The sequence below is a fragment of the Castanea sativa genome, chromosome 8 (assembly GCF_040712315.1).
Source record: "Castanea sativa cultivar Marrone di Chiusa Pesio chromosome 8, ASM4071231v1".
Classification (NCBI taxonomy): Eukaryota; Viridiplantae; Streptophyta; class Magnoliopsida; order Fagales; family Fagaceae; genus Castanea; species Castanea sativa.
Genome location: NC_134020.1, coordinates 25819748 through 25840455, shown reverse-complemented (window position 1 = coordinate 25840455; position 20708 = coordinate 25819748). Strand labels below are relative to the sequence as shown.

Below are 20708 nucleotides of genomic sequence, written 5' to 3'. Positions count from 1 at the left end.
TTGCCGAAAGTACTGTAAATAAAATAAAAAATCAGTTGAAATAATACAGTGGGCTTATGAATAGTGCCAGCAGTATTTTGCTAAAACTGAAAAATTATTGTTGAAATTACTGTAAATAAAATAAAAAATTAGTTGAAATAATACAATAGGCTTATGAATAGTGCAAAAAAATATAATAGAGCTCATAAAGAGTGATCACCAAAAATAGTGGTCTCATAGCACTTCTCATATATCAGCTACCACTAAAAAATACTTTACTACTGTATTTTAAGGAATAAATTTTTAATTTTTAACAAATTAAACAATATTTAATCCCAAAAAAATGAATTTAAAATATTGTAATAGCAGCTGAACGGGTCTCAATAGTTATGAGTGCTTGTCCGCATGATCAGTTTTTCTGGACTGTGAATAATGTAACGTATGGTAAAGAGCAGAGGCAGGAAACAGAACGTTGGGAGTTTGTGCCTTGTGGTCTTTCGGCCGGTATTTCTCTCTGGTAAGTGGTAACCCTTTCTCTTCTCCCTAAAAATGCAAAAGAGAAAAAGTGAGTGCGCACTGCGCACTGGGAAATCTCTCACTAGCGAATATTTTATGAATATCTTGTGGGAACAGAAATCAGAATATTGCGAGCTTTTGAGTGACAGATCACATGCAGATGGTCAGGCATTTGAAAAGACCTGTCTTTGGTTCTTATCTCGAAATTTACCATCTTTTATTGTTCCACAAGCGTGCTTTTGCTGCGTCTGTTGCTTGTAGTTTGCTTTATAAAAAAGAAAGTCTCGAGAAACAAACTTCACCAAAAATATTTAAGCACCATTAATAAAGCATTCATTTTGTTATTTGTGTGGTTAAAAATCGCTTTTTAGATATGTGAATGCTCTAGGTGGCGGATTCAAATATGAATAAGTGAAAGAATGTTGTCAAATTTATATTATCAAACTAGATGTGTATGTAGCAACTTTTGTGAAGGAGTCAAGGAGGTCTTTCACGAAGCGATGAAATATTGAAATCTCAGATTTTGTGCTAGAAAATGGTTAGGTCTAGCCTCTAGTAGCTTGAGTGAAGAAGATGGTGATGTTGCGCTGCTTTACAGTGATTTTTTTCTTTGCGCTGAATATAGTTTTTCTCCAGCAGCTTAATAAAAGATGGGAAATGCTCAAAGTAAAAAATGCTAATGAATGTGCTTAATAATCTATTTAAAAAAAAATTTTATGAAAAAAAGTTAAAAAAAAGAAGAAGAAGCAATTAGGCTGTGTTTGGTTGAAATATAGCTCAAATTTCAATTTTTATCACTCATTTCTCTCGCACTAAATCCTGATTCAATTTTTATATCTTTTTATCTCTACTTTCTTCTGACTCATCTTTCTTTGCCTCTCCTCTATGTTTCTCCCTTGTCTTTATCTGCTTCTTAGTCTCTTCTTTCTCCTCAATTTTCTCTCTTACTTTAGCGCTCTCTCTCTTGGCTTCTCTTAGATTTTGCTTGAGTTCACTGATCATGGCTCAAATCTCCAAATATAAGCTAGATCAGAGACATGCAAGACCGATTCCACCCCTGTTCTATCCTTTATTTCTTACTTGTGGGTTTTGTTCGTGTTAGGAGAAAAAAATTTTAGATTGATTGTATGGATGAACATGTTTGTGGGTTTGTGTTTGTGTTTGTGTTTGTGTGTATGATCGGTATCATGTGTTTATGGGTTTGATTTTCTAGGTTTGAGAAATTGGTACCCATGTGTTTTTGTGAAGAAAAAAAAAAGCATTTTGAGTGAGTCTGTGAAGGAGAAAGGACAGAAAAAAAAAAATGTTGAATCTGAATTGATAGAGACAAGTCAGGAGGGTGGGTCTTACCAATTTGGTTTCTTTTACAACTTTGCCATCATAACTTATTTTCCATAATTTGAAAAACAACAAAATTTTGTTTTCATTTTCAGTCACTCAAACCCTGAGGAAAAAAACTAAGCCAAATAGATGCAGTTGATGTGAGCTCCACAAAAAGTGAGTTATGGGTGATGAGAATTGAGTGGTTAGGGATGAAAATCGCTCAAACCAAACAAGGCCTTAAAGTTATGAAATGATATCAAAATTTGGATAGTTAATTATTGCCCCTAACACTACTGCACACCTTTGGTGCGATAGTCACTTCACAAGTATAAGTGCTTATGGGGTATGGGGACAAGGGTCGGGGTTAAAGTTTCCAGGAGGAAGTTTTACATACATATACAATTAGATTAGGTTAAAGTAAAATTTTTGTAAAAAAAATAATAATAATAAAAATTAAAAAAAAAAACTATTGCCCCTAGCACCTGTTAACATAATCATAAAATATTAAAGAAACCAACATCGGAACCTGAACTGTGAAGGGATAACCGGATAAGATCTGAATTGTCAAGCACCTTTGTAAGGGTTGATTGTCTGTTTGCAAGAGCACGTCCTTGGTGGTGAGAGCATACTTCTATTAATGGGCCTTGAAGTCCAGCCCATATAGCAAAGAAAATATGAGCCAAGGCCTAACCCGTGTAATGAATTAATTGCGGGCCAAGAGCCCAATAACCTATGAAACAAAGAAAAATGCGCTTATACTTGTTGGCCCCAATATTTTATATCCAATCTATATATCTATATATATAATAATAAGTGAAACTGAGAAAAAATCTAATTAAATTTTAACTAAATTCTCAATGAATTCAATTTTACATCATGTGTCCTATCTAAATTTTTTAAAAATTTGTGCCAAAATAAATAATACATTAACACCAAATACAAAAACCAAGAAGACCACAAAAATAACCTAAACAAGAACATTTCACTTGGACACTTCTATGTAGACTCTCTCTCTCTCTCTCTCTCTTAAATGTTTCTCTATATATAATCTCAACCCTTAACCACTTGATACTATCGGCAAACAACTCTAAACAACACACCGCAAACCCCCCCAATGCACAACAAATAGATTTGTAAGTAAACTTGCAACCCCTCTTCTATTCATATTCATTGACTTATGAAACATTGTCAATTCCTTTTCTCACATATTTTTTTTAGAGCTAACAACTCTTTTGCTTCATAACTAACCATTGAATTTGACAATATCAACATTCAAATGTATAAATGAAACTTAAATCCTGTATGAAGACTAAAATAAGCAACCATACGAATTTTAAAAACATGGCTTTTGGAAACAATACTTCATTATAATGCTATTTGGAGATTTTATTTATTATTAATTTTGTTGTTGTCGTATGCCTTTTTTTGTTTTGGGTTGCATCTCAACAATAAACAAAGCCAGTAATCCAATTATTTGTGGTAAGAATATAAGGGTATGATTGGGCAAGACCAGTAGTTCTTTTTCTTCCAAATCCAATGTACATGACTTATTTTTTGGAGACACTAAGTTGAAAGTGGTATTTCTTGAAATTTTTCATATTGCATGAGATAAGATCTATAATGAAAAAATATATAGTTGAATTTAGTTATACAATTAGTAACAATGACCAGACTTTAATACAAGTTTTTTATAAAGTTAGGTAGATGAGATTTATCGATTAAAAATTTAAAATATATTTAGTTTCTCGATAGGGAAATATAGAGAGATCGTATTTACTTAGATCCAATATGGGGGATGGCACTCAAAAGCGGTAAATATTTATCAATAGCTAAAATATAGCATTCCATATGAGTGTTGTTACTTATCTTTGAAAAGATCATATCCAAAAACAAACAAACCAAAAAAAAAAAAAAGGAAAATTATAAATTCAACCCATTTTTAGATAAATTTGTTTAGTTTACGAGCTTCTATAATAGGGTTTTATTTTTTCATAGTTTGTAATGCTCTTTAAAGTATATACTTAGTTATGTGTGACCTTTAATGAAGTTAAGCATTGCTAGAAACAATGGTATCATATAGCCGAAAATATAGTGGAATAAATGAAAGCGCTCAATGAAAGCTATTTATCTGTCGTAATATGTGAGCGAATTTTGGTTTGGAAGATTCACATATGAATAAATCTGGAAATATTTCATATGAGAATCATATAGCATAATATAATAGTGGGTGAATGCCATGGTTGAGAGAGAAGATACTTTAAAGTTTGATTTGTGATCCAGAGGATAATAGTGGGTGCATGTCATTTGATAATTGTATCTTTGACCTTAAGTTTCGCAAATCAAATGTACATAGCTTAACCTTGACTCTTGAGGCATTGTCATTGTCCATAGTTCAAGGCAAGCTCTGAGTTTTAAATTTTTTAAGACAAAACTTTTTCTCCTATATGCTGTCATTCATGGTCATTTTATATCATGCTGAATTTGATATTAGAATCATGTATGAAGCATAGCTCCTACATGCACCCATGGAATGTGGCTTATAGTGTAGCTTATTCACCTTCTCAAAAAAAGTGAATACTAAGGTCCCTATTCAAGTGGAAGGCAAAGCTTTTTTGTGGGCAGTGGAATTAGTAGGTCAAAAGTAGCTTTAGAATGTGGTAATTGAGGATAATTCCAAAATTTGAGTTGAGGTAGTGACCAATAGATCCAAATTAGTGCACTAGAGAACTGTTAATTTTATTGTTGAAGTCAGATTGCTATATGCAAGATTTGACCGCCTGGAGTTTAATTGGGTGTATAAGAACGCTAACAAAGCTACACGTCTTAGCAAGATGGTCTTTGTCAAACTCTTTTCCAAGTTATTTTGGTGAAGGGATTGGTCCCTTAGGAAATGTTGTCTTGGCATGACTAATTCTATTTTCATGTTTATTATTCTAAATGTTAATTTCAATTTGTTTTTTAATTCATAATCAATAAGCAAACAATTTATATATATATATATATATATATATATATATGTATGTATGTATGTATAGTTTAGAGAAAATCCAATTAAATTTAATTGAATTCTTAATTTTGTACCACGTGTCTCATTTAATTTATTATTTTTTTGCCAAGTGAATTCTTGAGTGTAAAAATCGAAGAATCCAAATCCAATTAGATTTTAAATTGGATTTCAATCAGAGTCTAATTTTCCGCCATGTGTCCATCTAAGTTTTTACTTTTGTGGCAAGTGAATTATTGGATGCAAAAACCAAAAAGTATAAAACCAGTTAAATTCTAAATTATGTATGTATGTATGTATGTATGTATATATGTAAGGTCGCAGTTTGCACCCGAACCCAACAGTATTAAGGGAACATGCTCAAAAAGCCCAATACAATGAAATTTATAGAGAGTGGGCTTGAAATCTAGGTTCTATGGATGTTGGATAGCAAAAATGATAGGCTAGATCCCCAATTCACATGCAACGAACTGTTTATGTAACAGAAATTCTCCTCAGACGTATGCCGATGACAGTTTATATTGTTTTTTCCTCTTCTAAAGATAGATTACAATTGAGGGTGGTGTGTACGGTGTTTTTCTCTTTTTTCTTCGATCCCCCCTCTTGAATGCCTTTCTTTTCCTTTTATATCATCTTCCTTCTTCCCTCCATCCTCCACGTATGGATCAGATCACCGATCAAGATACTTGTCCCATCCACCGCTCTCTTGGAGTCTTCAAACAATAGCTGTAAGGCTGATTACCACTGTTCAGATGTCACTTCCTCATTAATATGACTAGAGAAGTAGGTGCAGAGTCTTTAATGCGGTGGTAGCAGCTTTTTCTAAGATATTTCTCATTCGTTCTTCCTCTCTGTGCTTTTGTGGAACACATCTTCATCCACCAGACCTACTAGAATCTCCTTCTAAACATCATAGCTTATCATAAGATCTTCACTTCATTTAGCCGAGGAGATGTCCCTCCTCAGACTATTTCCATCAGTCTCTTTCGCAACAATTTGCTTGTGGGTTTTTAAGTTCAGTGTCGTTACTACCACTAACCCTCTTCGGACAAACAAATACCCTCAGATCAGGCCCAAAGCCCAAGAACATGCCCTGGAACCCTTTGTCCTCACAATATATATATATATATATATATATATATATATATATATATATATATATAATGAGAAAGCATAACATATTTTAAAAATGTATGGTATAAAAAAAGTGTAAGCTAATACCATTTATAATTTGAACATCTTCCGAATAAAGGTATAATTTGAACCATATAATTATAATTGTTTTTCATTGTACCCGTGCATATGCATGGGGCTACACACTAGTATACACACACACACACAAGACATATACAAAAAATCTAACAGTGGAAACTCTAACATCAATTATACATATACAAAAGATAACAATATTTAATGTGGTTCAGCCAACGACATTAATCGACACTCATAACTCGCACAAATAATACTTATAAACCTCATCAACATAAACTCACAAACATAAAGCCCTAATATACTCAATAACTAACACTCACAAAAAAAAAAAACAACTCTCAACACACAACTATGGGTAATCTTTCAACCTCAAATAATCTACTATCTACTCTTCGAAGAAACCTACCATGTTCTTCTAGGAGCTTTTTTACCTCTCCTAGGAACCTTGGGCAAAGGCCATCAAACTGCTCTTCAAAGAAACTCACTCGTGTTCTTCTAAGAGTTGTTCACCCTCTCCCCACCTAGGAGAAATTTTGAGTATAGTCATCAACCCTTTGCAATAATGCCTATTTATAAGAGTTCAATTCTATTATTTGATGAACTGAATATCATTACTTCTTCAATAAGGAATATTTTTTCTTTTATGACAAGGAGAATATTGTCTTCCACACTAAGTAAATTTCTTGTCTTTTACGCCAAAAAAAACCCAAACCTAAACTAATTAGAAATTTGAGGATATATATATATATATAAAGCTTGGTCAAAGATCAAAAAGTAGTCCTCAACACCCCATTTATGTTTAAACGGAGAAAGCTTATTGAAACATTCATATTTGATTAGGATTGAACAACCATTTAAGCAAATGTCTAATTAATGTGATCAACCGGTACAAGTAAGCATGCAAGAAATATTTCCCCTTCAAATATAATTTAACTAATATGCATCAATGCTATTTTATCAAAATTCAAAAGATTGATATGGTCTTGATTTAAGGAAACCAATATGAAGGGGGGAAAAAAACCTCAGATACCTGTATTCCTTAAATCAAACCCTCTCAATTTTGTTCCCAGTTACTTTCCCTGCTAAAATAGAATCAAGTTTGACACGTCTACCAAACTTTCTATTTTGGCGATAAGAGAGGTTGGGCTACTTTTCTTTCTTTATATTCGTTTGAGTGAAAGCCAATCCAAGCTAACTCTCTTTTAAATGTCAACGTATGGAGTTGCTAAATTACCAAATGTAGGTGGCAACCATCAATTTGCATTTTTTATACAATTTTATTTGGAAGAAGCTAACGGCATATCTGGAGTGGAGCAAACGTTACAAAAAGTGTATTTTGGAAGAATTCAGAAACAAAATTAAATAAATAAAGAGGCTATTTTGGAAGGCAATCTTATTTCTTTTGGCCAAATTAATTTGTATTGTTGCTAAGATGAAAGTCGAAGCGAAGTAATCTATGGTTAGATTGTTTTCACCATTTTCATTTTAAAGTACTCGTAATCTAACTTAAAAGTGTATAAAAAATAATAACAAAAAAAGTTAAGCATATATCCTATTACACAATATCTTGTAACTCAATTAGTACTTTTGTGGTATTTAAAATTAAGATGTCTAGAATTCAAATCCCTCATTCTCCAACTATTGAAGCATAAAATAAATAAATAAAGAAGAAGCATGTAAATATTCCTTAGGTACCGTTTACAAAATGCAATATATTAGATTCTTCGATTAAATTTAAACTAATATTATTTATGTTTCATTAATCTATGCAACCATATCTTTAAATTAAATTGACAAAACTTTTTTTTTTAGAGAGTTTCAACATTTGGCGTTCACTTCTAATGATAGCTTATTATTATCAGACTAAGACACTAATCAGTTTTTGGAGTAAGCGAGGATTGAACCACAGATCTCTTATTCAACTATTAGAAACTTTATTAGTTGAACAAATTGAAACCCACAAATTGAGAAACTTGATGTATAGGGTATGCTTAGAACTATCATATATTAGTCAATGCAACCATGTGAATATTTCTAGGGAATGCTTAGAACTACCAAACAAGTTTGCTAGATAAATCCTTTTCATTAAGTATTAACATGAAAATTTTAGTATAGAATTTAACAACATGTGGCAACAAAAAATGGATAAGAATGATAAATTCTATCAAGGACAATGTTTTCTTTCAAGCCAACTTGAAAGAATCTCCTCCAGCTCACTACGTGACAATTTATAAAGTTTTTCACATTTATTAAACAAGTCACACGATTCATTTAAAAAGCCGTGTGACTAAAATTACATATAAATAGTATTTTTAACTACCATATAGTGAGTTAAAGGAAGTTTCCTTCAAATCTATTCGAAGGTAAATTTTTTCTTTCTTTTATCAATGTCCAACAAATAACTAACTTGGTGTTTTGGCCACAAATTGTTTTACTTGAAAGAAAAAGGCAAAAAGGAGAGAGTTGGAATTCTCAAAATTATATATTGGTTTTATTGGGTGGGGGGGGGGGGTAGGAATGGCAACGGGTTGGGTTTTTGCATACTTGAACCTTACCTGCGGGCTTGGCCCCGCCGGGCCCCACGGGCACCGTTTAGCCCAACCAGATTTGAGTTACAGAAAGGAAGCTTTTCTTACTGAAAGCCCTAAAAGTCCCAGCTATTGTAGCAGACACTAGGATGATATTAAACGCTGTCCCTCCTTGGATTATGGCAACAGAAACCATAAATCAAACCGCTAAAAAAGCCAAATGCTTTAAAACTTGAAATTGTTGCTAAATAACACAAGGGATCAAAATCCACTAACCTCCTAAAGCTTTTTTTTTTGTACATGTTATAATTATCCAAAAAGCAATCTTAACCAAATATAAAGATCACCCACTAAGTAAATTATACAAAACACTGAAAAAAAATTTAGTCAGAAACCAAGGCATCTACGAAGTAAGTTCGATCTGACAGAAAATCATATGAATCAAACCCAATTTCTTCAAAGGACCCACTGTTTATCAAAACCAAACCTATTCAAGAGCTAATTACAGTAATCTAAAGCAAAATCCAGCTTAGAAACACAAATTTTGTAATAAAATATTGCATTTATTGTAATAAAATACATGACGAAACTCAACTCCATTGTAGACTAAAGTGCAAACCAAATGATCAACTTCATTTCATGGGGGTTCAGACTATAAAATTACAATTAGCACCCGAGGTTCTAAAGGGTCTATCTCCCTTGACACAATATTTTGCAAGCCGATTACTGACGTTAATACAACCAAAATTGGATCAATGGACCGGTGATGACAGCAGAGAACAAACTAGTAGTGACAATTGGGGACAAGATTGGCGGTGAGAGGCAGAGAGCTTGGGCGGTGTCGTGACGGTGCTTGAGAGTGAGTGGGACAGATGAGTGTGTGAGCTGTGAGATTGAGAGTGAGTGATAGAGTGCTCTTGTAAGTGCTCTTGAGTGACTGAGTGAGTGACTGAGAGATTGAGCGTGCTCTTGTGTGAGGCGTGAGTTGAAATGAGAGGTGGGTGGGTTAGGATTTACAATTATATATATAAGGGGTTTTTTGTAATTTCAAAGTAACTAAGTCCGGGTTTGGGCGAGTTTTTTATAAAACTTGGACCTAATTTGGGGGTTTTTTTTAGAAACCCATACCCGACCCTATTCTTTATCGGACTGGGTAAAATCAGGCCCATTAGGGTCGGGCCAGGTATCCGCAAGTCAGATATAAATTGCCATTCCTAAGGGGGTTCAACTCGTGGACAATGCTGTAAATTCACTCATAAGACTTCACAAGTCTAATATGTGAAAGGAGCGAAGGATAGTCACTTTTCCTTCTTCCGACATGGTCCCCACAAAGTGAAGCTGAAATCAATCACAAATGTAAATTCATCCAACATGATACCCATAAAGTGAAGCTAAAATCAATCATAAATGTAAATTCATCCAACTTGATACCCACAACTTGATACACTCTCATATGTGGCAAGTTCCTATAGGCTGGAACACCGACTTAACACGAAAAAAGATAAATCATAAATTACACATTCTAACTTTACCTAAAATTTAAATTAGTCATCTAACTTCTCTTTCATTCGATTCAATCATGTCATTAGTCTTCATCGAAATTCAAAAATGCTTCGTTAACTTTCAATTTTATTTAATTCAAAACTACACCATTTTTGGAATACAAAGTAAGGAGAAATTATACTTTTTCACCAGAAACTATACCACATTTTACACTTTGTCCCATTTTACATTTTGCCTATTGAGCTATTGAAACACACAATTGACCCCCTAAAGTTATAACTCTATAACACTTAATTCCTATTGTCTTTTTTGGGGTTCAGTCTAATAGAATTTAACATTAAAAGGTCAATTTACCCCTCCCTTCAAAACAAACAGTAGAGGGTAAAATGGTCTTTTAATACTTACTTTTGTTAGACTTAACCCCAAAACAAACGGCAAGGGTTAAGTGTTATAGAGTTATAATTTTAAGGGATAATTATGCATTTCGATAGATTAATGGAATTTAACATTAAAAAATAAATTTAACCTTCCCTTCAAAACAGACAATAGAGGGTAAAATGGTTTTTTAATTCTAAATTTTATTAACTTAATCCCCCCAAAACAGATGGTTAGTGTTAAGTATTATAGAGTTATAATTTTAAGAGTTCATTTGGTTGGGGTGGAACAAGAAGGATAGAAAATAGAGGAGAGAAAAGTGGAAATAAAATTGATTTTATAGGAATTCGGTTGGAGAGAAGGGGAGGATGGAAAATTGGTGAGGCCCATGTGTTTTATCTCCTGGCCTACCAAAATTCTATTTGCTCAATTTGTGGAGAAAATAAAGGGAGGAGGAATAGTTGCATCAATGACTGAATTATCCTTTTTTTTTTTCATGGGCATGGAACTTGAAACCGATTTTCCACTTTTTTTTTTTCTTTCATGGGCACGGACCTGGTGGTTGCTCTATTTTTTTTTCCTAGCGTGATACAAGTTTTGCTGTTCTTATTTTTTTATTTATTTTTTTTGGGTTTACCTAGACGTTAATATATTTTTAAAACATTTTTTTGACATGATTTTTCTTTTTTAATAGATTTAGGTGATTTTTTTTTTGTTGTTTGCTACTTTTTTGTATTAATTGTTAATTATTTTTTTAACAAAGGCATATAGTAAATTTACACAAATTTATTAATTCTATTTCTCTACTTTTTCACGTCAAATCAAATACAAAGTGAAAAACTAAAATATCTTCCATTATCCAACTGTTCTATTCCCTCACTTTTCTATCGTTTAAACCAAACAGACACCGGGCGATAATCATGCATTTGGTGAGTTCATGGAATACGGTCTAAAATAAGGTCTAATTTAAGGTGAAATTAAAATTAAAAAAAACATGTAATTACCCGAAAAAGTAAAAGTAAAAGAAAAAGAAAAAAAATTCCCCGCAAGCATAAGCATATGCATATAGCCATATAGCAGAGTCCGGAATCCGAACCTTCTAAGTTCTATCCATCTATATAAAAGCACAAAAGTGTCGGCTTTATAATTTTATATAAATCTCTATTTGCTTTCCTCTCTTTCTTTCTTTCTTTCTTTCTCTCTTCCTCGCTCTTCGCTCGCAATCGCAGAGCTCTTGTAAACCTTCTCTCCTCCATGTCGTCCCAAGCAAGCCTCCTCCTCCAAAAGCAACTCAAAGGTATTCACAAATATCAAATTCTTTGTTCCTCCTATCTCTCACACGCGTACAAAATTCGATGTAGGTTTTCAATTTTGATTGATTACGAGCCGTTCATCGGTTTCTGATTGATCTTATTGTGTGGTGCAGATCTTTGTAAGAACCCGGTCGACGGGTTCTCGGCCGGTCTGGTCGACGAGACCAATATCTTCGAATGGAGCGTTACAATTATTGGACCGCCGGATACTCTTTAGTACGTGCTTTATTTCTTTTTATTTTTTATTTCCTGAGCTTGAATTTTGTGTCTTTTTGGATCACTATCTTGGGGGATTTAGGTTTTTTTTGGGGTATTGTGGGCAGGATTTTAATTTTTTTTTGGTTATAGGATTGAATCAAGGGCTGGATTGTGATTTTCTTGGGGGGAAAGTTTGTGTTTTTTTATTAGTTTTGGAATTTGGTTGAATTAATTGGGTGTTTCGTGATTGTGGATTCTTTTTTAATTTGATGTGTTGGTTTTAGGGTTCTAGCCTAATCGTTGAATTGATAGAGCTTTTGAAATTGTTAATTGTAGGAAAAAGAGAAATCTTTAGAGGGAAACTTAGAAGTTGGAACAGCCAATTATAATCTTGTTACTGGATCATAGTTTTAAGGTGCTTTTGTTTCGGATAATTTGTTATGCCTATATATTTGATGTGTTGGTTTAGGGTTTTAGCTTAATCATTGAATTGATAGAGCTTTTGGAATTGTTAATTGTAGGGAAAGGAGAGATCTTTAGAAGGTAACTTAAAACATCCAATTATAATCTTGTTACTGGATCATAATTTTTTGGTGCTTTTGTTTCGGATAATCTTTTATGCTATATTTTCTTGGGATGATATCTTGTTAACTAGATTGGATGCTTTGGGCTAGGAATTGTTGAAAGTTTCATGTTTTGAAATAATCCTTTTCTTGAGTATTGGTTTTTGTAAAGAAGACAGTGGACAAAGATAAGTATTTTTAGTAATGTGAAAAAGCATACCTTTGATTTGTTCCAAGTCCTAGGATTGTATCAATTTCTGCTCAAACAGCACCTTCTCCACCCATATATATCAATTGCTGCTGCTTCATTTGGTTATGTAGTTGGTTACTACTTTTGATTGTAGGATTCATGTGCTTTAAAGATTGGTTGAGGGGTTGATTTTGGAGTATGTGGCTTTTTATATATCTACCTAATGTTTTGCTTTCAAATAGAGCTAATGCATAGGCTAATGTCACACTGTTGAGTTTCAAACTAATGTTTAAAGCTATGAGTTGTGTACTTATTATGATTTTTGAGCATTACATAATTGCAGTGAGGTGGGATTTTTCAATGCTTTATTAATATTCTGTGAGCGTAAATTGTGTTCTTTTGGATCATTCTCTGGGGCTTGAGGTTTTTTTGAGATGTTCTGGGCAGGATTTAAAATTTTTGGTGATAGAATTGAATCAAGGGCTGGATTTGGGGTAAATTTTGTGTTGTTTTGGAATTTACTTGAGTTAATTGTGTGTTTGGTGATTGTGGATTCTTTTTTTTAATTTGATGTGTTGGTTTTGGGGTTTTAACGTAATCATTAAATTGGTAGAGCTTTTGGAATTGTTAATTGTTGGAAAAGTGAAATATCTAGAGGGAAATTTAGAACAACCAATTCTAATCTTGTTATTGGGTCATAAATTTCTAGGTATTTTTGTTTCGGATAATTTTTTATGTTATATTTGCTTGGGATAGTTTCTTGTTAACTAAATTGGATGTTTTGCGCTAGAAATTATTTAAAGTTTCATGTTTTGAAACAATCCTTTTTCTTAAGTATTCTTTTTGTAAAGAAGAGGGTGGATAAGTGAAAAAAGTATTGTTTATTAATGTGAAAAGGCATACCTTTGATTTTTTTGAGTCCATGGAATGTATCAATTTGATGCAGGACAAACCAGAAGTTTGCTACAAGAAAATTAAATAATAGGAAAATAAAGGATAGATCCTAGTAGTTGGCACCTGGGCGTGCTTAGAGTTAGCACCAAGCGAAGAAAAACCACTAGAAGTAGGTTATCACCAAACCAAAACACCAAAAGGAACATTTATTCATCAAAATAACTCTTCCTTGATAGGAGTACAATGCTTAGCTTATATAGGAATACTAAACCCTATTCTAACTGGCATAGAAAACTCTAATTGCGTTATTACAAAAATATTCCTAAATTTGAATAAAATACTAAAAATCCTAATTAAATACTGGGGCTTAAAATAAAATAAAACTGACCAAAGATACAATTGACTAGCAAAATTAAATAATAATAAATTAAAATAAATATCTCTTTGTGTCTCTTGCATTATCCTTCCCTAGTTAGAGAAAACTTGACCTCAAGTTTTGAAGTGCTGAAGGATTAAAATTCTGGCACGTAACCCTTGCTTTAGTTTAGGTGTCACCTTAGGAAGCACAGAGAAAGAGAAACCTTGCATTCACTAACCTCTTATGGAATTACGAAATCAATGTGTGGAATTGGCACAATCTTATCCCGAACCATATGAACCATAGGAAGCACCATGGTGTCAACCTTTTGACTTCATCGAGTTGTAGATCTTCACGCACCATAAAGGATTGGTCAGTGGCACATTCATCAAATTCAACTTTTGACATCATGTGGACCCTCTAATATGACACTATGTTGTGGAACCTTCTCTTCATCAAGTTTAATGAAATTGTCTCTCAACAAGAGGCAATATACCTGACTTTTCAACAAGTTGAAATATACCTGACTTTTCAACAAGTTGAATTAAATCTACTACACATGGTTCAAATAGTTTACCTTGATGTTTAGCCTCTTCAGAAGGTTCTTCCTGCTGTGCATGAGTGTTGAAGCAAAATTAGTGTTGGCACTTGTACTTTGATTTAACACAATTTTGGGGTCTCAACAATAAGGTCTTTCATGTGTGAAGCTTTTTCTTTGAAGTTGTTGGTAACCTTTTAAGACGCCTTGAAACTGAAGTTGAGTGGTTATGTGTTGAACCTTTGCAGACATATATTTGTTTAGGCCTTGTATGACTTTCACTAAGCTTTCTAGGGTCATGAAAGACTGCATTGGAGTGGGCTTAGGATTATAAATTGCACTATCATTCATAATATGCTCTTCAAATTGTGCAATTGGTGGGTTGTCACATTGCCTTAGATTGTCTTTATGATTTTCGAAATTACCATGTTGGTTTGGGGTAGATATTTTGCCCAAAAGTATTGTGATAAATATTGATTGTGAAGTTTTTCTTTCATGTCCTTCCCAAGCAGTAATGGTAAGTTCGTATTTAATAAAGCAATTATATTTGAGGTTCGCCCAGAAAATATGATGAATGCTTGTACAATTTCTAACCTCCATGCTCTCATAGTCAAAGGTGGTTCCTTAATTGAAGCAAGTGATATGTGTCAGAGTATTGATCCTTCCCCACTTCAAAACTCAAGGTTGAGTTTTCTCTGACTAGGGGAGGATGATGCAGGATGCACAAGGATTTATTTATTTATTCTATTGGCCATCAATTTTGTTTTATTATTTTAAGCCCTCGTATTTAATTCAGTTAAATAGTATTTTTATGTAAAACCTAGGGTATTTTTATCATTCAATAAGTAGGGTTTTCTATGTCAGTATGAAATAGGGTTAGAATTCCTATATAAGCTAAGCGTTGTACTCCTATCAAGGGAGATCATTTTGATGAATGGAGTTTCCTTTAGGTTTTTTGGTCTGGTGCCAACTCCTAGTGATTTTTCATTTTTCTTTGCTTGGCGCTGACTCCAAGCCTAGGTGCTAACTCATAAGTTCTATCCTCTATTTTCCTATTATTTATTTTTCTTGTTGTTTGTTTTGCATCACAATTGCTTCTCAAATATCATGTCCTCCCCCCCATAAGAAATGGTAGAGGTTAAAGTCATGGGTTCAACACTTACTAGGTGCATGTGTAAATTTACCAATTAAAAAATAATAATAATTCAATTGCTGCTTGCTCCAGATGGTTTGATTGTAGCATTCAAGGGCCTCTAAGATTGGTTGAGGGGCCGGTTTTGAGGATGTGGCTTTTGAGATATCTACCAAATGTTTTTCTGCCAAATAGAGCAAATGTATAGGCTGGTGTTATGCTGTTGAGATTCAACCTAGTGTTTAAAGCAATGAATTGTTTCCTAATTATGATTTTTACACATTATATAATTGCAGTGAGGGAGGATTTTTCAATGCCATTATGAGCTTCCCATCGAATTACCCAAACAGCCCTCCGACGGTGAAATTTACTTCGGAAATATGGCATCCTAATGGTTGGTTACTTTTCTAACTCTCATCTGTTTGATCTTTTTGCCCCAGTTGATTAGCAGATTACACTGGCTGATTTGGTTTCTGCATGAGTTGCAGTTTATCCCGATGGCCGCGTATGCATATCAATTCTTCATCCTCCTGGTGAGGACCCAAATGGCTATGAGCTTGCAAGTGAGCGCTGGACGCCAGTGCATACAGTATGTATCTCTCTCTTGGTTCCATTGACGAAGTTGGGGATCTGAACTTGGGAAGTCCCCATTTCCAATTCCAGGGTTAGGGAATATTTGGCTAATTCAATATTCTGAAGTAAATGCGGAGCAGTTGGTTATACATCAAAATGTTATTAATAGTTGATTGAGTTTCAAATTTTCAATGCAGATGTGAAGATACTGGTCAGAATTCCCTGTCTTTTCTTTTTTCTTTATTTTTTGGGGGGGGGGGGGGTGGGAGATGGTGGGGGTGGACTAGTGGGTTGAAGACAATAAAGAGGATAAATAATAATAATAAGCCAATAATTTAATATAGTTACACAAAATTAATTATTACTTATAAGAACTAAGAAACTATGAGGTAATAAGCTTCAGTCATATTTATTATGTACTTGACAAGAAGTTGCAAATGTTTGTTGGATTTACTTTTTTTTATTTTAATTTTATTATAACAGTTGATGTCAGAACCTTATGTTTTGAGGCCATTTAGAATATAAATCTACAATGCATAGTAGTTGAATTCTATCACACCTTTACTTAACTTCATATGTTGATACTTACAGAAAAACCTACTGATTTAAAGTTCTTCATCTTAAGTGCATCTCTAAAATTGAACTATCATCACATATCTTTGCACAGTTTTAAAGGTTTCAGGGCTTACACTTTGAGTTTCATCTTGAATGTTCAGGGCACAACATCATGGCTTAGCTTCTTTTGTTTCCCTCAAAAATATTTTCTTGTTAGAATTCTTTTGCTTGTTCTTTATGATTTTGTATAAGAAAATTTATTAGAAGAAAGGGATTGTTGTTCTTTATGAATATAAGTGAGTAAAATATATTTTTTGCCTATAGGAAAATATAGTATTTGTCATGGATGCCATTTTTGTATATCCTCCATGTAGGACTTTATTTTTCATGAACTAAAAGTTCATATTAATCAAATAGGAGAACATCAAGATTTTTAGTATCATTTTGCTTCCTTGATTTTCCTTGAAACAAACACAGCGTTAAGAAAAGGCTCTTTCCTCTGTTTCATGTCATTTGGTTTCTTTTTTGTCTCGTCTATTATTTTCCTTTGTTACATTAGTCTTTGTTGATTAGGAGTTGTTCTATATTGCTTCCAAATTTCTTAAGAGTTTAACTCGATAATACCAGCCTTGAAAATTTTCCAGAAAAAAGAGGTGACTAATAGAATATAGGAGAAGTCCAATGTCTGAAAACCAGTCAACTAAGAAATTTTAACATGATGGTTTCTTCTCATTTAGTCATATTATGAGTTTTATTGTGTATACACCTAGATTATGAGACTTATGGCTTAACCCTGGGCTCAACAGAGGGCAGAAGCTCTATACAGATATCACCCCATAAATCATTGCTTCCCTGCTTAATGGCTGATATTTACCATAACCTTACATTTTCTAATGTATATTTGTTATTGTTTCAGGTTGAAAGTATAGTTTTAAGTATAATATCAATGCTTTCCGGTCCTAATGACGAATCACCTGCAAATGTTGAAGCTGCTGTAAGTGATTGTTGGCTATTGATTTTTCTTGTTCTATTTATAAGTAAGGAACTATAATGTGCAACATGTGAATATGCAAATGCTTCAAGTTAACATAATTGTAATAGTAAATTATGTGGACAGATTATAGGCAAGGTTGCAGACTCTGCTTAATTTTTTTTGTTAGATAAATCCTTTTCGATTCATAATGTCAGTAGCCCTGTGATAGATTGCTTTAGTCAGCAAACAGCTTGACCAAATGAAGAACATGCTAAGGCTCATCATACATGAGGCAGATAATGGATTTGCAGGAAGTCCACGGCCAAGGGAAATTTAATCTAGTTGGTTACAAGCATCTATGGAGGGACTAATTTCTCTTTAGTAGATCTTATACAATGTAGGATGGATATTATTTAACGAATAAGAAGAATGAAAATGGTTTGATTTCTTGGTTTTAGTTATTCAGACGGTGCACTCGTGTAGGTGGTGTAAAACTGATCAAAGAAATCTCATGCTTGGTAGAGGTTCTTGAAGAGAGTTGGTTGTGGACTACTTCTGACTTTGCAAGTTAAATGTTATATTCCAGACACCAGAGATCTAAGTGAGTTTGTGTAATGCAAGAGACTGAAACTTGTACTGATGGTCATTCAGAGAAGTACAGGCTTAAATGATGGAGATTATATAGTTAATGAAGGAGAATAGTCTTTACTGATTTCTTGATTTCAGTTATCTTGATGATGTAAGAAAAGCTTTAAAAGTTCTCAAGACAAGAAGTTCTATGTAATCAGGTGGTAGAATTATCAAAGAATATCGTACTTTAGTACAAGATCCTGAATGGAGTGCTCAAGTGGGGGGTTATTTCCTTGATGCTGAGGAGTCTGAATGTTGGTATGTACTGATTGTGGGGTATACAAGTAATCAAGTGAAAATAGTAATTACAAATTTTGATATATAAGATGTTCTCATGACTGCATCTAGGTTTCAAATGTGCCAAACCAAGCTTTGCCTTGCTCTCATGCTTCATTTGTTAAAGATCTTACAAGCTTGAGCTCAAATCAAGTTTATTTTAAGCTTGAGAACCTGAGCTTGAGGCATCATAAGCTTGTTGAGTTCATGAAGAGCTTGCGGGCCCATAAATTTTCTAAAGTTATTAAATTATAGCCACTCAAGTACCAAATGCCACGAAAATAACAAGCCCATGGGCTAAAGAGGGTTAGGGGCTCACCATGGTTGCAAAGTCTACGTCAAAGTTGAAAATTGAAGAACTTACTTATAAACAAGGTTTTAACAAAAAAAATGTTTGACCCAAAGAATCTTGAGCTTGTTGTTTAGTTAAATAAACAAATAAGCCTGAGCTTTTACAAAGTCAAGATCCTAGTTGCTCATTAGTGGCTCGGTTCATTTCTTCTTGTGTTTTCATAAGTTGAAGCCAGATCTTTACATGTATTATTTGGTTGGATTTTCTGCTTTGATCCTCTTGAGTCCTTAAAACTAGTTGACCATTTGGCATATTGTTGTAATTCTGTTTCTTCTTTCACAAAATTGATAGTTTACTGTGATTTTGAAGTTTGTGGTTATTATGATTATGTAAGTTGCAGCTTCCTCTATTATCATTTTTCCTCCTCAATTGTTCCTTTCAACTCCATCTATTATTGGAAGAACATCATTTTCCAATATAGATGCCCAAAGGGTTTATTTATGAATATAGCCACATATTGTTTGGTACCACAAATTGAATTTCTTAATTTGCTTCTCTTATTACAGAAGGAATGGAGAGATAGGAGAGACGAGTTCAAGAAAAAGGTCAGCAGATGTGTGAGAAAATCACAGGAAATGTTGTGATCCAGCAGGCCACCAATGCTTCTTCTCTGCTTGTGGGTGCCAGAGGGGTCTTAAACTATGTTTGGGGGGACTGGACTGGTTCACCGGGAAATGTGTTCGTCCTTGTACCATGCCATCGAAGTTCTCGCGCCCGTTTATCTAGTTCTTTTGTTTTATCTAAGAATGGTCGAATTGTATGACGTGGAACATTTATGTAATTCAAAAATGCTTTGGTTAGTGTTTGATGACAAGCATTCTTGTTCGAAACTTAATGTCATCTGCTCGAGTAACTTTGGTTTTTTTCTTAGGTTTGGACTTTGGTCCAGACCATATTTGGAATGGTTTTTTGTTTGGTTGTGTATGTTTGTCAACATGGCAAAGTCTGTAGACAAACCAGCAAAACTGAGAGGAACCCCTCCCTATTATTTGGATTTTGTAATGCGCCTGTTCTCTACTGCTGCTTCTCATTTCCAATCTGTAAACTGTGAGTACACAAACAGTGCATGGTTGGAAGTATAATACGAATGTGGGAACATTAAAACGTTTCTATTGATGCCATTCCTAATTTTAAAGACATGAGTGAACTCAGTTGTATGTAAAGAAGAACGACTGGTGTTAAAAAATCCACCCAAAAAAAAAATCTGGCTGGTGTTAAAATAAAAGTCTATTGGTGATCGCATTTGGATTTCTTTGAAGTTTGAACATCATTTGCAAATTGCACATTTAGTTGAATCAGACTGAGGAGTATGGATCTGGTAGTACAAAACCGAAGCGGTAGGAATTTGAACATGTGAGAGGGAAGTGGTGAATTAGTAAGAGAGGCGGAGGGCTTCTGCAACTCCATTGATTTCAATCTGTGGTTTGGCCGACCATGAGAAAATGAAAAGGGGAAGGTCAGCAATCTGATAAATTGAGATTGAGAGAATAGGAATTGTCAAATAGTTAGATTATAAAAATTGAACTTTAAAAAATTAAAAAGAAAAGGGGCAATTTTAGTAACTTAGTAGAGTTTTTGGCTAATGTTAACTAGGTTTAAGACATTTTAAAATCAACCAATTTGGTCCCTAAACCCAATTTGGTCCTTAAAAATCGTTAAGCTCATTAGTCATTCTAACTCTCTTTTGTCTCTCCTCTCTCTCCTCTCTTTTCTCTCGTCTCCA

General features: G+C 33.7%; 1 protein-coding gene across 1 annotated transcript; it reads left to right on the top strand.

Moving 5' to 3' along the window:
• Positions 1-11532: 11532 nt before the first annotated feature.
• On the top strand, positions 11533-19987 carry LOC142606623 (ubiquitin-conjugating enzyme E2 7). The gene is made up of 6 exons (XM_075777937.1): positions 11533-11737; positions 11867-11969; positions 15923-16020; positions 16115-16215; positions 17671-17748; positions 19492-19987. The coding sequence occupies exons 1-6, from the start codon at positions 11695-11697 to the stop codon at positions 19567-19569; spliced, it is 501 nt and encodes a 166-aa protein (XP_075634052.1). The 5' UTR covers positions 11533-11694; the 3' UTR covers positions 19570-19987.
• The last annotated feature ends 721 nt before the right edge of the window (positions 19988-20708 follow it).

Bases quoted from the DNA above. Each gene is read 5' to 3' on its own strand.
- LOC142606623 (XM_075777937.1), top strand. From the start codon at position 11,695: ATGTCGTCCCAAGCAAGCCTCCTCCTCCAAAAGCAACTCAAAG. The intron at 11,738-11,866 runs GTATTCACAAAT...TGTGTGGTGCAG, and splicing joins CCTCCAAAAGCAACTCAAAG to ATCTTTGTAAGAACCCGGTC. The intron at 17,749-19,491 runs GTAAGTGATTGT...CTCTTATTACAG, and splicing joins CTGCAAATGTTGAAGCTGCT to AAGGAATGGAGAGATAGGAG.